Here is a 16,317-nt window from a genome sequence, read left to right on the forward strand (position 1 = left end):
TCCACCCTCATTAACCTCAGTGAAGTGTCTGTACTGGATGGTAGTATCGTCACCTGTACTGTGACTGTTAGTGGTGGTGCTATATGCCAATAGAGTCACATAAGACCATTATAGTTGCTGGTGAGTATCATTTCTCATGTAGCTATATAGCTGGTGATACACACATGCATGCAGTTGCTCCAACCTATCCAGTCAACCCAAGGGTGTCACACACTCTAAACCAACCCAGCTCCTCCATTATCACTCTAGAGTGGGACCATCCTTCCTCTACTGGTGGTGTGTCTGTCAGCTATGTCCTCACCATCTCCCCAACACCCCTCTTTGGGTCACCAGTCACCATGGAGACCACCTCCACACAGATTACCGTCTCTTACAACACACCCTACAATGTGACTGTCAACTGTGCTGGAATGAGTCAATTGAGTAAGCCTTATTCCCGTCATTGACTGCAATTTTATAGTCATAAAACATACGTACTCGTTCCTTATCATACTTTAAATCAATGCAGTTGTATGCCTAACATGCACCGTCTACTGCTGCTGGTGTGATCATCACCAACACACCTCCTGTCACTATTGGTGGATCCATGCTCACCTTCACTTGCAGTGGAGACAATGAAGTGAGGATCTCTACCTGTGGCAGTAGCGGGTGGTCTCCTGACCCTGGGACCTTTGACTGTGGTAGCCCAGTTACAGGTATCAAATTAATGTTGATCTCATGCATGTTGCATTTCACCACTGTGACAGTCAACTGCTTTCTACCCAAGGAACTATCCAACCATATTATTATAGTGGACTCTGAGCTGTTGAATGAGACAGTGTTGGAGGGAACAGTGCTGACTTACCAGTGTGACAATAGACTCTCACTGACTGGACCCAACAACGTCACTTGCACCAATGCACTGAGCCTGAGGCACTCATGTGTGTGTCACCAACTGAAGGTGAAGGCCATCATGTTTGTACTTAAATGTGAGTTATGGTTCGTAATCTCGATTTCACAGATCCTACTGCCACCTCCCTATCTATTGGCGTAGTTGCTGCTATCAGCGTAATTATTACTTTCTTTATGACTGTCATTCTTGGATTCCTCACTGGACTCCTAGTGATGCACCTTTGCTCTCGTAAGAAGGCAGTATACTCTCTAGCAGCTAAAGGACAAGTTCAGGTTCGTAATTGTTTGCTATCTACTATATAAAATCTCACAGTTTCTACTGTCGCTCCTTTGTCCTCCACTTCTGCAACTGTCGCTATCAGTGTCATCATTATATTATATCCTCAAGCCTCTCAAGTGGGATCTAATATGACTATTCCATCTCATATACATTTGGTGCATGGGTGTTTTAATTTGGCGGTTTGGCGGATTTTATCGAAGATCGCCTAGTTAAAAACCATACGCCAACTGCAGGGTGTCACACAGTATTGAGAGGAGGAGGGAAATGAAAGAGCGGATCCAGGAACTTTGAACGGGATGGTTTAAATCAAAATGTTTTTTCAAGACTCTGTTACTGTACAACTGCCTGGGAAAAAGTTTAATCGAGGTGTATTCTGATGGGTTTTGGGGTGACCTAAGCACTCTCATTATAATTATTACCTGAATGCAAATTTTAGGGGGGGGGGGGTTTCAACCAGAGAATATCCCCTTTCCCCTGCATGTATGACACCCTGCCAAGTCAGTTCAAATGGCTGATTCGCCAAATAATTATAATACCCGCCAATTTTTCAGTTCTTCTACGGTATAGTTTCTCCTGGCGCCCCCCTATCGATTTCCTCGCTTGGCTCCTGGTTAATGCTGTCGTAAGAAACCAGCTAGCTATAGAGAAGATTGAACTGAATACTAACCATGCAGGCGTATAGGCCGTTAGCATTGTGAAACTCGTATAGCATTAAATTATTATGCCTTGAGGCGTATAGCCACACGAGAGATACGGTAAAGCTAGCTGTGTGTGTGTGTGTGTGTGTGTGTGTGTGTGTGTGTGTGTGTGTGTGTGTGTGTGTGTGCGTGCGTGCGTGCGTGCGTGCGTGTGTGTGTGTCTATTCTAGCTGCAACTGCCCAACGGCTACGATGCAATAACAAATACAGGTCCAGCCACGTTCTCTCTTGGATTTAATTTGTGGATTTGCAAACTAAAGCTTCTTTCTCGAGTTATGGCTAAGTCTCGCGGAAGCCAGACCCAAAAATAGGGTCTGGCCAATTTCACCATACATTAACCGCGCCACAAATATAGTGGAGCTCGAAGTAGCTGATAAGTGTTTGTATAAGTTGTGAAACCACACTGTCCACACAGCTGCATCTTCTAGCTAATAGAAGTATGTGGTTTTGTACATTGTTCTAACCACTTGACTAATCACTTATGAATGCAAACAATCACGCGAGACCGCTGCACAAGTAGGTAGCTATATGCATGTCAAGTAGCGCTATAGCTATTTGTTAGCTACAGGAGGCAGAAAAAGAGCTGAAAGCTGCATGCATGTACTGCTATAGAAGCAAGCCCTTGTGAACTCCGACACTCATTTCAGATACACCCCTTTTCGAATTTATTGAGCGGAAATGCAAAATACTTATTTAAAACTTCTACATTGACATTGTAGATCTATATAGCTACATGCTAGTTCTATCCTCCTTGAAGAGATCATTCATCAAGCCATATCAGATATAGACTTCTGTACTGCTCTTCTATATTAAATGTGTACGCATTCAACAATAATTACTAGCCTCGTTCCCAGGCCGATCCGTCTCCAATTGAACGCCGATCCGTCTCTAATTGAACGCTAGGTCGAGTCGACCTAGCGTTCAATTGGAGACGGATCGGCCTGGGAACGAGGCTACAATAATTACATGATTATACAAAGCAAACTACCTCTTAGCAAAAGCAAATCATGGCGAGAGGCATTAGCCCAGCGTAGTTTGCAACACTCGTTATTCTGGCATTTTGTTTGTTTTATAGTTGTATATGTGGTTGACTTCTTCAACATTCTGATGTGGTTTTTCTGACTTCCTCAATAGAGGGTGTGTTTCATATCATAAGTGATCAATAAACTTAAGCTTGTTGTTGTTGTACCAGCTAGTTATATAGCTCCTGCAATGCAAGTACAGACAGTTCTTATCAGCATGCAGCTGTTTTCTCTTGCTGCAGGTAAGTTAAAATCCATATTGCATGTGTTCACTGGAACACACAATTTTTCTCAGCCACACTGACATCCATCCCCCCTGTGGCCTGTCCTGGTGACACTGTCACCTTCACCTGCACTCTGCCTGGTAGTCTCATACGATGGACGGTCACTTCTCCACAACTACAAGTATTCACCGTAACTGTGGACAGCAACACCAATGAGACACAAGGTGATCCAGCATTTCGAGGTGTTCTCACTGACTCCAGAGGAGGAATGGTCACTGCCACTCTCACCTCACTGTCTGAGGCCTCCATTGTAGAGGGTACTATGGTGGAGTGTTTGGGAGCGAGCTCACAAGAGGGTCCTCTCACCATCACTGTGGCTGGTGAGTTCTTTGTTTGTATTAAACATATAAGTTTTAACATTGTGGAACAAGTATAATTAATGCACCCACAGATCCACCCTCCCCTCCACTGAATCTAAGGGTGTCCTCCATTCTAAACCAACTCAGCTCTTCTAATATCACTCTGGATTGGGACCCTCCCTTCTCTACTGGTGGTGTGTCTGTCAGGTATGTCCTCATCATCTCCCCAACATCTCTCTCCGGGTCACCGGTTACCGTAGAGACCACCTCCACACAGATCACTGTCTCCTACAACACACCCTATGATGTGACCGTCAGAGCTGTCAACTGTGCTGGAATGAGTCAAGAAAGTCAAATTGTGTATCTTAATTTTAGTAAGCTATTTCATGGTTGCACGTACAGATACACGCAGTGAATACATGCGTACAGTACATTGTTTAAAAGGAATGTTGATCTCATGCAGTATTCGGCTGTGGTTCTCCTGTTGCACCATCTAGAGGAAGTGTGGACATCAGTGGTGGGACACCACCATTCTCACTGGGTTTACAGGTCATCTATCGCTGTCATGAGGGACTGTTTCCCTCTGATGTGAGGACCAGCACATGCACTGATGTGGGGGGTAGGGGAGAGTGGGTAGAGAACCCTGGGAGTTTGGTGTGCAGAGAGAGGCCAGGTATAACAAAATTATAGTCTAAATTAATTTTTCTTTTCATTTTTTGCTGTGTATATAAGTCAACGTACTGCACTGTACCTGTCGTACCATCCAATGCTACTATATAATAGTACCAAGCTAGTGTCACAACGGCCGGTGCTATATACAGTATATTTCCTGTGCGTTGCATTTCACATACTCAGTCAACTGCTCTCTACCCTCGGAGCCATCCAACGGAACTATAGTGGACTATGAGAGGTTGAATGAGACAGTGTTGGAGGGAACAGTGCTGACTTACCAGTGTGACAATGGACTCTCATTGACTGGACCCAACACCATGATCACTTGCACTAATGCTGGAGACTGGAGCACTGAGCCTGCAGAGGCAATAATGTGCGTGTCACTAACTGAAGGTGAGGATAATTAACCCGAGGCATATAGGCAACCATGGGAGTTACGGTAATCCCTATGTTTTTTTTGTCTGTGTTTTTAAGTCTGCTCACCTGGTTGCCATAGCGCCTTCGTTTACAGTACGGATAGCCTCAACGCTCTAATTAGTGGCATGCATGTTGTGACCTTGATTGAAAGCAAGCAAAAAAAGCTAAGAAGGTATACAATATGGATATGGAATTATAGTCACAAGTCGTACATGATTGTGTATACGCAGTCATGCAGCCATGTGGAGCCTTATTTTTCACGGGAAGAATTCTTTGCTGGCTCTAGATCTACTGTGATCGAACCTATATATATACTCTGGTCCTGCATACGCAGTCATGCAGCCATGTGGAGCCTTATTTTTCATGGGAAGAATTCTTTGCTGGCTCTAGATCTACTGTGATCGAGCCTATATATACTCTGGTCCCATGCACTGCACGTCAGGTGTCCTATATAAATTATACATGTACTTGTAACACTCTAGGCCTTGATTTTTGCTAGCTGTGATCCTAACGGTCCGGGACTCCCATTGCATTTTCAGGGTTTATTTCACCTGCTTAAAATGTTCTGTCACCCATTTGGAGCATGTAAATTTTGTACAATCATATAAATCACCTCTCAATTGCAATTAAATTTCTTACTTAGTAACTTATAACAACAATCCCTAACAATGTGTTTGCTTAGTCACAATCAGTATACTACAATGATGTTACATCATGCAATCATGTAGCTGGTACATTGTATATCCGAGTAATCATTGTGAATTTCTCCTTTGGCGACCAGCCACCCAGGAGTCAGGGGGCTAATGCCCCCGGCCCATGTTTTGTCCCTGAAATTTGGCTGGGGAAGTTGCCACCGGCTTATCCACCAAATATTTATTCTAGTTAAACGTTAATTATTAATTTTGTATAATTATTTTATACGAGCGAGGATCAATAATTATCAAAACCTAAATTAGATCTAGTGCTGGTAATTATCCTTGCTAGAACGCAATAGTTAGATCGTATGAGGTCAATTTTCTGCTGATTAATTGGTTCACCCTAAAATATTCTAGTCACAGTACAACACAGTGTATACTCTAGGTGTGATATACAACTGCCTCAGGCTTCTATATATCCATTCCAATCCTCCACAGCTCCGACTGTTACAGCTGCTGCCACCCTATCAACTGGTGCAACTCTTGCCATCAGTGTTACTACTACTTTCGTTGCGTCTACTATCCTTGGATTTCTCGCTGGACTCCTAGTGATGTATTTGTTTACGCGTAAGAAGGCAGTGTACTACACAAGAAAAACAGCATTATCTGTTGTACAACCCACTAAACCAGTTGGTCCTGTTTATGAAGAGGTTTCACCCAAAGAGGAGATTGAACTGAACACTAACCAGGCGTATGGACCATTAGGACTGTGAAACTTCATGCTACTAATTAACTTTTGCACTAACTATCATCATATAAGTTTTCTAGCCAGTATTATAAGTGTTTCACCTGCTATAGATCGCTAAACATTATTTTAACAATAGTATAATCTTTGTATAAAAATGTAAACATGTATACATGCATGCATGCACAACATTGAGAGAAGCTGCAGTTACTGTTCTGTCAAACCTGTCCAGATACCTGCAGTTAATAGTAAAGGAAGTGCATTACATCTGCCATATGAAGTTAGGAAGTATAATTATATGTAAGCAAAAAATTTATTGTGGATGTGTGTATTATTATGGTTTGTTTATAAGAGACATTCCATGTCGAGTTACCACAAACAAAATAATGTGCACCCCCTCAGATTTCAACGAAACCTGGCATATACACATACACACCTTTTTTTTCCATATAATTTTATTAGTCGAATGAATCAGCCGCACATCTCAGAGAGGAATTACGTCTGAGTACTCTCTACGTAATGTCATGTCACAATGGAATGTATTACGACGTACACTGTACAAGCTGACAAAACCATAAAACCATGATTATTATAACTGTGCCACATCCGCTATCTCTTGTTTAGCCACAACATTTGCTTGCTGCTCAACCGCACGTGAAGTTTCATTATTTACCGCCTCCTATTCAAGTCACCTGATACTTAATGTCACGTTGGAATTAAGAGTGCTCAGACGGTATCCTTTAGGAAGGGCGACTGATTCATGAGACAAATGTTGTGTAACCCCATAATAATGTCATATGGCTTCTTAGCCTTAAATTCACTATAATTATTTTGGTGACGACCCGGTTCATAAAGCATTAACTTCTGCCATGATTGATATAGGACTGTACCACCGTACTCTTTATGATAATTATGATATGATCTTTCAGGTGACATGTTTAAAGGGGGTGGGCACTCGTCAAAGTTCATTATTCAATATTGTAACTCAAAAATGACGTCTTTAGTTACTATTGTCCGCCTTTTATAACTTAATTTCGTGATGGGGATCAGAAGATATGGGCATTGCAATATAAAAGTGAACTGCAGTTATTGACACGACTGTGGGTCATTCCATAGGAATTTCCTATAGCTAAAGGGTGACCTTTCAGAATTTTCCGAAGCATCACGTATAGATAGAGCTAATAATTAACACACATAAGAATTATTGCTTCTGAGATAAGGCCACTTCTAAAAGAGAAACAACTTATGATCAGAGTGTTTCCAGAGTGTATTCTTGTAGCTTATGCAACAACTAGGGTTTGTGTGGCCAGATTATGGGATAACACTAAAAGTTGGTTAAACATTTGGTTTGAAACAACTACTAAATGAAAGGTATACTGTATAGCAAATAATTTTTGTTGGTGGACATTTTCATACAAACTATCCATTTGTATTCGTACAGGTCAGGATGGTGACGTTGAATGAAACATTTTTCAGTTTTAATTTTTGTAGTCACTGATACGAAAATGTCCACCATACGAAAATAACCCACTATAAGGTAATTGGCAGAAATGATGCTCTATAGCATATAGGTGGCCGGGTCACCAACATTTTGGTGAATTTTGAAGGACTCGTAAATAAGAAGCCATAATTATGATACATGGGGCTAAATTGGGTGCGGTATGTATGTTTAGTTGGGGGTGCTCATTTTTTTGTGTTGACTAAATTGAGGAATGTCCCATGAACGAAGTACTTTATAATTAAGTGACACAAATTGACACAATGTATACATGGTTGGAAAGTTGGACTTGAGCCTATGTCATGCCATACAGTGCTATCATTATACATAGACAGAAGCTAGACATTACATACGCAAAGACTCACGTTGGATTATGTTGTTCTATTCTCCCCAGCAGCTCAGAGTGAAGTGAGACAGACCACTCCAGCAGACTGCACCAGGGCATTATCACTGCTCTGTGAGGGGGTAAATGTAGTATCTCTACATTATCAATAATATAGGAAACAAGGACACATTTAATTTATACCACATGTACAAAATTAAGTACCCTTATCACACACATCTTTGTACATGATCAGTACACCTAATCTACCCAACATCAACATACCTTTATCCCATACCCCACTACACCCTCAATCACTTAGCATACCCACACACATCTCACACCCTCACACACCATTCTTCTCCCACGGCTCTCCCGGCTTGTGATAGTGTGAGTCCACACATCCTCCCCTCCTCATTTTGGGGGCCAGTAAACAACACGAGTACATCTGCTGATCTGTGTGGGCCGTGTCGTCATAGATACGAGGCACCACCCCAATACAGCCAGTCCAAGATCAATACCAGAGGAACTGAGGAAGGGGGAGGAAGAACTGTAGTAAAATAATATGCTTCTTATACCGTACAGTGGGAAATTTTTATGAGGTGCGTTTCGAGGGCACGGACAGAATACGGGAAAATTAAACCTGGGATAAACTCCCAGCACTGGTATTCACATGCAAAGCTATGTGAGTGTGGTTTCCTGGAATTGAAATGCGATTATTAGAACTCACGAACATTTATGCTGAGGGCTCTGGAGCTAAATAGCAAACATTTCCCGCTATTATTATACGGTAGCTTAAAACACGATCAGAATTAACATTAAAGCACATCCGCACACAATCTTTCAGACAGCTGTTCAGGTAGTAACATAGTGGAAAGTAAAGCTCAATGCACAACAATATTGATTGCAAAGCAGCAGCTTACAAAGTTAAAGAAAGAGATAGAGAAATTTATAGCATTTTATATAAGTTAAGTACAATATGGAGATAAGACAAGGAATGTAGTGGTCACCCACAACTTGGTGATCTGTTACAGAACACAAAGGATTCGGAAGGTGATACACTCCATACTAGTTAAACTGTAACAGGAAAAAGTTTCTTAATGGGGCTTTCATACTTGTATAGTGTTGTTTTCACATGGTCAGAAGCAGAGATAATAAAAGCCGCTCATGGTATCGATGCTAACACAAGAGCACTGACTTGTACTTGTATCTCTGAGCAAAATTGGCGAAAGTAATTTTAACCTCATGTGCGTAATCACGTATCAATCCCTTGTATATAATTATGGGGGATAAAACATTGATGCAAAAGCCCCTGTATGGACCGGTGAGTGATAATTGATGCCGTAACAATGCAGGAATAGCCAATGACCTCTTACTAAACAATGAATAACGTTAAAATTCGCACTTATTCATTGTTTAGTAAGAGGTCATTTGCTTATTAATTTTTTATTAGTAATTTACAAGCTTTATAGGTCTAGGAATTGTAACATTGGTGCATGTGATACACTGACCGTTTTCATGTAATCCCTTTCCTTCGATGTGCTATCATTCTATAGAATAGGCAGAGGCTGGTTTAATTCTAGTCCACTAACTGAGATGACATTAGAGATATTAAAGATCACTGGACTTCTTATGATTTGCTTTCTGGCTGGCTTCAGCACTGGTAAGACTGACTATTCAATTATAGATTTCCTCATTGCTGCATGTTTCGTAGAGCCCAATATTCAGTGAGTGTGGAGAGACCATGTCCAATGGAAACAGTCACTTTCACCTGCACTGCTCCTGTTTTAATTATTTATTACACAGCCTCTCCGGATCCAATGAACTGCACAGCTTCACTACTCCCACCATGGAATGGCACCATCAGTGGTCATTCAGTACCAGCTATTCCCGGTACACAAGTGACCTTCCAGTGTGACAACGGACTGTTCCCTGAGGGTACAATGAATGTCATCTGTCTAGCTACAGGAGAGTGGGACAAAAATCCTTGGGAGATCGTCTGCAAAATTGAACCTAGTAAGTTACTTATTTCAGTAATGGGCATCCACTATCCCCTGTACCCAGTTTCGTGTATCCTGCCTGCCCCTCGACTCAATGGAGCATTACTCAACACCACGTCTCAGAATACTAGCCAATGCGAGGGTTCAGTTATTACCTTCCAATGTGATCCTGGGTTCTCACTGGTTGGTGCAGCGACTGCCACTTGTAACAACTCTGGTCTCTGGGATCCTGACCCGGCTCTATTGGAGTGTTGTACGTACGCATATGAGTAGTCATAAACTAGCTGGTACAACGATATACCGTAAATGCGCGAAAATTTCAAGGCATGCACTTACAAATATACCAGAAACACTCCCAGGCCACGCCTTCAATCTTTGCACGTTATAGCAGATAAATTAGCAAAAATTAAGCCCCTCGAAAATTTGGCACTGTACTGTATAGCTCAAGGTACATTTATATACAGTATAGACTCTCGCTATTCTGGCTCTCTGAAGTATGGCCACCTCGATATATACCATTTGGTTTGGCACAGATTGCACAAAACTCACCCTGAAATGCGGCCACTCGCTATATTCCGTATACTGGCTGCCCCTCACTAGGTTTTAATGTACGTTTATTACGGCCGGATATGATGTTTTGGGTGTGGTTTGGCAGATAAAATTGGATTACACTTAAATATAAGAGCAGAATGATTCATTATCTTCATTATCCTCGAGACAGACCCGCAAAATTAGTCATTAGATTCGAGGTAAGGTTGTTTTTAAGCCGCAGCTATTTTCTGAAATACAGCCACCTCGATATTCCGGCCAAGCTGCACTGTCCCAAGGGTGACCGGATTAACGAGAGTCTACTGTACATACTAATTTAATTATTGTTTATTGATTATTGATATTTATGGCACTTAATATTAAATTGATATGATAGAGAGGTTAATCTTTTGTTTGGAAGGTTATATAGTTTAAGTAGGGAACTTCAGGGAAGGAAGCCGCTCATGGTATCGAGGCCGCAAAAAAACACTGACTTTTGAGCAAAATTGGCGAAAATAAAATTTAACTCTTGAAAATTAACATGTTCATACACAATTATTATACTTGACATAATTTGTATACCTCATACAACACAGTACTCTGATTGTGATAATTGCCTATGATTATACAGGCTTCAAGTTATAGTGCTCTATTTGTTGTCCTAATAATTATTGCCAATCCTTCACAGCTCCGACTGCTACCACCACCCTATCAACTGGTGTAACTGTTGCCATCGGTGTTACTACTACTTTCGTGTTGTCTACTCTATTTCTCGCTGCACTCCTAGTGATGTACTCGTTCACGCGTAAGAAGGCAGTGTACTACACAAGAGAAACAGCATTATCTGTAGTAAAACCCACTGAACCAGTTGAACCAGTTTATGAGGAGGTGTTACCCAAAGAGGAGATGGAACTCCACACTAACCAAGCGTACGGACCATTAGGACTGTGAAACTTCGTGCTACTAACATTTCATAATAACTAGGAGCATGCAGAGCATGTTTGGGGCGAGCGAGCAATTTTATATTTGTTGTACAGTCATTTGGTACAATGTGGTAATTTTGTTTATTTTGAAATGAACAGTGATTGTGAATAACCGAGTAGTCTCTGTAGATCCGACTTCCCTGTATACCCATGACAATTATTCTGAGTGGTCTTTGACTGTGCATGGTGTAACATCAAGTTGACTTACTAAGAGTGAAACATAATTATATCTATTATGAGTGAAAGTTCAGCACAAAAGAGCTGGCTGTACAAACTATAAGCAAGGAGATAATTATTATCACTTTTTGCTGGACCCAAATTACAAGGCTATAGTATACTGTACTTTCAGTGTAAACAATCTAAAGCTACTCTGACCTATTGTAAGCGTGCATGCCTGTGTGGCCTCAGAAATTTCCATCTGAGCTGGTCTGACCTGCCCGGCTGTAGTGTCTAGTCTCTGTGTTGTCCTGTTGAGCTAGAAGGTTTATTCATGATCACAAAACACAAGACTTAAAGTGATCTATCCTTGATGAAACATGGTAAGTAAGCTGCTGTGACCTCCTGCAGGCGTGCTTGTGTGATCTCAGGCTCAAAAGGTCCCAATCTGACCTGCACTGACCTGCTGTAGGCATACCTGTAGCCTCAAGAGTCTCTGTGTCTTGTCTGAGCCTTCGTTGCTGAGTGTTAGCTAGCTAGTGACTGTGTGTCTTGTCTGAGCCTTCGTTGCTGAGTGTTTAATAGCTAGCTAGCTAGCTCTGGTGCCCATGCATGCGCAGCTTTCACGTAAAGTTGGTAAAGGGTCACGAGTACAAAAAACAAATATCGTGCCGGTCCATGACACACACACACAGACAAAATTGCAACGTTCATCACTAGGAAGGGACTCGCTTTGCTCGCCCCAATTATATCTAGCCATGCAGCAAGTATTACAATGTACCGTATCATTTTCAGGGTTTCACAAAAGGCCGCGGGGGGGGGCCTGGGATTTCCCACCCCCAGCCAACCCCCCCGAAAATTAATGATGTCATAAATAAAAATGTACAACTTTTCTCCTTAAAAATGTCTTATACTTGGTTTGAAGCATACAAAAAACCCAAATTGCACCTCAGATACCATTCCTCAAAAAAATGTTCTGGGGAGGACCCCCCCTAAATTAAAGGTTTCTCCCTCCCAGCTTAAAAATCCTGATGAAACCCTAACCTCGCAAATCCAGACAAATGGCAAACTGAAAAAGAGGAGGGGCTGTCAGTAGAATATAGACTACTGTGCATGCGCGCACTCTTGCTGAATCAGAAATAAATAAACTGCTTAATAATAGTAGAACTTCGCTAATCCGGACCCCTTTAATCCGAAACCTCGCAAATCCGGACGAAAGGGTAAACTGAAAATGACCTGTCAGTAGAATAGACTACTGCGCATAATTTTCTTTGCTGAATGAGCAAACTATAGGCCGTCGTGTTTTCGAGGGCAATAATATCCATAGATTGCACGAGCGTAAAAACAGAATTTGCTACAAATCTGCCAAAATTAGTACCGAGAAAAATCTGAAAACACTAAAATTACTACTCGTATATAATAGTAACATTAAGGTATCAGTCATATCTCACCAGTTTGAGCAGTGTCTCCAGGAGGTTGATGTGTTGAGGGTAGTGTCTGTGTTGTAGTGTCTCAGCACAGAGGGGGAGGAGGGAGGACACTCGGTCACCACACCCACTCACACCACTCAGCTCTCTAAGCAGGAGAATGAAACTGAAGATTAGATTTGGTTAAAACTGCTATTACGTATAACTCCATCTGCAATTCCTCTATTACATCGCACAACACATTCATAAGCTCACTTGAGGATTCTCTAGTGTATACACTGGCCCACATTATCTACCTACAAAAACACGTACACTTATCACAAACATATACGCTAGCATACCTTTATCCCATATCCCACTATACCATAAAGCTCCACACATCGTCATGGAAACACTACAACACTACACTCACCAGTCGTCTTTCGTCAGACAATCCTTTTGTGTTTGTGTGATAAGGATCTCAACTAACAATTTGTGCTGCAGAAATATCATGGATTTGGCTATCTCATTTTTTTCCCTAAAATAAGGTTATCACTTTTCATAAGCAATCTGCATACACTACGCTGGAGAGTTTTTAGCCTTCATAGTTACTGAAACTGCACAGACAAAGACTAACAATAAGGAGTGCATGTAAGAAAGGAACAACTTGATAACTAGTTGCTTGAGGCACCCACTCATTTCTTTCTCAAAGGGGGGTTCAATTGAACCCAAAGAACCCCCTCTGGATCCGCCACTGCCACACACACACTCTCACACATTGCCGAGCTGGTCATCTGAGCACTCTGTAGAAGGGAGTAAAAAAGATTGAGTCAAGACAAGTTTCCCGTACCTGCCTGGTGTTGTACATGCACAATACATCATACCCACCAAAAATTTAATCATGGCTGATTCTGGTTGTAGCCTTCTTTGTCTGCTGATATTGCAATAACAACATGTAGGAAGTGAGTAAACATTTTCTTAGGCAGTGGCGGATCACAGAGGGGGATCCCAGAGTGCCATGGAACCCAGCTAGCTATTTATCAGTAAGTTGATTCAAAGTCAATCGTTAGACTAGGATAGCTATAGTTGACTGTTTGGTTGAGCAATATTTAGTGTTCAACCACGAAAACTTTACCACAACTACCAGGGTGTCATACAGGGGGGGAAAGGGGGGATACCACCCCTTAGCTCCAATTTCCCCCCCTCCCCTTTCAATTATGACTGAGTGTCCATATATAGCTGGGTATTGAAATAACAGTTGATCTTTTTTAGCAACATTTTCTGGTTACTTTTCTCATTTCCCCCCTCTACTTCAAAATCCTGTATGACACCCTGACTAGCAAACCTTTATCCCATACCCACTACACCACAGCTCTATACACATCGCAATGGAAACTCTCCAACAGTAAACTCACCAGTCGTCCCACACGTATGGTCTCAGACAATCCTTTCATCTGTGTGTGTGTGTGTGGGGGGGGGGGGGGTTGCTGAGCTGTAATGTGTAAACACATTATTATGTGTGGTAGCTACTAAGCTAGAAAAAGTTGTGAGACCCCAAAAATTATGATACCTCAAAAAGGAGTTTAGAGGATATAGGTTACACAGGCACTATCACATGACCATCCATCAATCTTAGTGCCCAGCTCTGCAGTATAGATGTAGACTGCATGCCTCTCTCTCACTGCATGGTTGGTCACCTAGCTCTGCATGGGAGATGTAGAAGTCCACCTACACACACACACACACACACATCGACAACACAGCAAGATTGAGACTGCTAAAATTATTAGGATATGCACATGTATCTTAATCTTAAGGTACAACTAAAATGAGAACCAATTATAGGATGATTCATGCATATACTGTGGTTGCGATGTAGGTACACGTATGTATACATGCATGCACCGTAAAACCTCGATTTAATTTAAAGCGACACTTTTAATAATAATTACATTTTGCAAAAGTAGAGTTTTAATGTACACAACAAAAATGAATATAAGCTTTGTGCTATAATTATGGGAGAAATGTTTTAAGTGTCGCTTATTTAGAGAATCTTACTGAGCATGAGATGATCTCCCAGCTCCCTCCACGTGGGGGCCTCATCGACAAAAACAGCAGGTAAAGACCCACTACACAATAAACATCAAGTGAGACAAGGTCGGATAAAGGGTCATGCAATCTATAACCATCATTTGATGGACATAATTATTAGATGATAAAGGGTCATGCAATTTACAACCATCATTTGATGGAGATGATAAAGGGTCATGCTTAATACTGGTTGGCTGGTAGCGGGTATATGGATGTGGTTGTCTCTCCTCTGTGGGGAGGTGGACCAGGAACTCGATCTCTCGTAACCACAGAGGCTGATAATTGGAAAGGAACCGGATCGAGAGGGGTTACAAGCGAAAAATGTCTCATGCATTCACTCGTTAGTGTACTGATGTATTGCAGCTTGGAAATGAGGCTAGAGAACTTCTAGATTTTAAGAAAGCTTTTGACACTGTTGTACATGATCCTAAAGCTATTGCAGTGGAACATGGGAATTACAGTCTCTTTGTGGTACTGGCTTTACTAAATATTGAACAGATATCACGTTTGTATCAATAATTATTATTGATGGCACCAAGTCATAATAACTAATTGGTACATACCTATATATCATACCAACTCTCAGGGAGATCTATAGGAGTTCTATCATCACAAGTGACAATAATAATCATGGAAAGATCACCTCAACAAAATTTGAGTATGATATGATAAAAAAATCACTTCCATCTGATGCACCAGTTTCACCTAAAGAGACGGTTGTACTTCATTTTTTTGTTGTAGTCTTGCACCATGCCAATTGCATTACTTAAATCATTTTTTGTACAATTGCTGTAAAGTTCAAAATAATGATGGTACCGGTATGAGCACAGCTATTCATCTTGTGTATGTTCACGAGTGAATATGTACTACATAATTATACTATTGAGCTGATTAGGTAAAGAGTGAAGCCTATCTTACGTCTATTATTAAGAGGTAACGTAAACCCATTGTCTTGCTGAATTGATCGCACCTTCAGAATTAGGACATCGTTATGCAAAACTTAATGAAATGATCTTTACCAAGAGTCAACATTGATGCCTTTGGACATAATTATTATGCTAAAATTATTCCCAGCATAATTTATCAGGGCCTAAACATCACACTTAACTACTAGTGACTCTTACCACAGGCAAATAGGTCAACATGCAGCCATGAGCATACTGTGTTTAAGGGGTTAATGCACAAGACATTATTGCTCCATATAGTCATAGTGGTAGTCAAAACAAAGCGTGTGTTTATTTCCCGTCCCTCCCTACATAGCTTTGTTATCACAGTCTCTCACTTTGCTAAATGACCCTTTTAATTATAGCTGCTCAATAGTCAATGAAGTGTGATGGAAATTAGGTACTGTTCTAAAAAAGCTGTCAGCTTTATGACTTCTGGTTTTCCC

At 41.3% G+C, this 16,317-nt stretch overlaps 3 protein-coding genes across 23 annotated transcripts in view; 2 read left to right on the plus strand and 1 right to left on the minus strand.

The window, feature by feature from the left end:
• The first annotated feature begins 2,999 nt into the window (after positions 1-2,999).
• LOC135348934 (uncharacterized) lies at positions 3,000-6,064 on the plus strand. The gene is made up of 6 exons (XM_064547333.1): positions 3,000-3,133; positions 3,187-3,495; positions 3,567-3,848; positions 3,938-4,147; positions 4,330-4,539; positions 5,697-6,064. Exons 1-6 carry the CDS (start codon positions 3,082-3,084, stop codon positions 5,969-5,971), a joined length of 1,338 nt encoding a protein of 445 aa, XP_064403403.1. The 5' UTR covers positions 3,000-3,081; the 3' UTR covers positions 5,972-6,064.
• LOC135349878 (uncharacterized) overlaps positions 6,043-16,317 on the minus strand; it is a 43,528-nt gene continuing 33,253 nt past the window's right edge. Inside the window, exons 1-10 of one of the 20 annotated variants that reach the window (XR_010399047.1) lie at positions 14,895-16,236; positions 14,407-14,564; positions 14,252-14,290; positions 13,725-13,770; positions 13,612-13,639; positions 13,270-13,334; positions 12,882-13,005; positions 8,118-8,292; positions 7,807-7,896; positions 6,062-6,179 (exon numbers count right to left, since the gene is read on the minus strand). Coding sequence is in view for 3 of the 20 variants with exons in the window: in XM_064548539.1 (XP_064404609.1) it covers positions 8,278-8,292; positions 12,882-12,961 (95 nt within the window). In the remaining 17 variants the exon portion in view is untranslated. Of the gene's footprint in view, positions 6,180-7,806; positions 7,897-8,117; positions 8,293-12,881; positions 13,640-13,724; positions 13,771-14,251; positions 14,291-14,406; positions 14,565-14,894; positions 16,237-16,317 lie in introns of those variants that run through there. The other 19 variants (XR_010399045.1, XR_010399040.1, XR_010399041.1 and 16 more) reach the window with 19 other exon arrangements.
• On the plus strand, positions 9,168-11,456 carry LOC135349538 (sushi, von Willebrand factor type A, EGF and pentraxin domain-containing protein 1-like). Of its 2 annotated transcripts, none has more exons than XM_064548083.1 (4): positions 9,168-9,426; positions 9,478-9,779; positions 9,828-10,016; positions 10,980-11,456. In XM_064548083.1, exons 2-4 carry the CDS (start codon positions 9,515-9,517, stop codon positions 11,240-11,242), a joined length of 717 nt encoding a protein of 238 aa, XP_064404153.1. In that variant the 5' UTR covers positions 9,168-9,426; positions 9,478-9,514; the 3' UTR covers positions 11,243-11,456. The 2 variants fall into 2 exon arrangements, with proteins under 2 accessions (XP_064404153.1, XP_064404145.1); XM_064548075.1 differs by having other exon boundaries at positions 9,169-9,426; positions 9,570-9,779.

This window comes from Halichondria panicea, chromosome 1, assembly GCF_963675165.1.
Source record: "Halichondria panicea chromosome 1, odHalPani1.1, whole genome shotgun sequence".
Taxonomy (NCBI): domain Eukaryota; kingdom Metazoa; phylum Porifera; class Demospongiae; order Suberitida; family Halichondriidae; genus Halichondria; species Halichondria panicea.

Coding starts and splice junctions, on each gene's coding strand:
- LOC135348934 (XM_064547333.1), top strand. CDS start 3,082: ATGCAAGTACAGACAGTTCTTATCAGCATGCAGCTGTTTTCTCTTGCT. Junction 3,134..3,186: donor GCTGTTTTCTCTTGCTGCAG/GTAAGTTAAAAT, acceptor AATTTTTCTCAG/CCACACTGACATCCATCCCC. Junction 4,540..5,696: donor GTGCGTGTCACTAACTGAAG/GTGAGGATAATT, acceptor AATCCTCCACAG/CTCCGACTGTTACAGCTGCT.
- LOC135349538 (XM_064548075.1), top strand. CDS start 9,360: ATGACATTAGAGATATTAAAGATCACTGGACTTCTTATGATTTGCTTT. Junction 9,427..9,569: donor TCTGGCTGGCTTCAGCACTG/GTAAGACTGACT, acceptor TTTATTACACAG/CCTCTCCGGATCCAATGAAC. Junction 9,780..9,827: donor CGTCTGCAAAATTGAACCTA/GTAAGTTACTTA, acceptor CCCTGTACCCAG/TTTCGTGTATCCTGCCTGCC.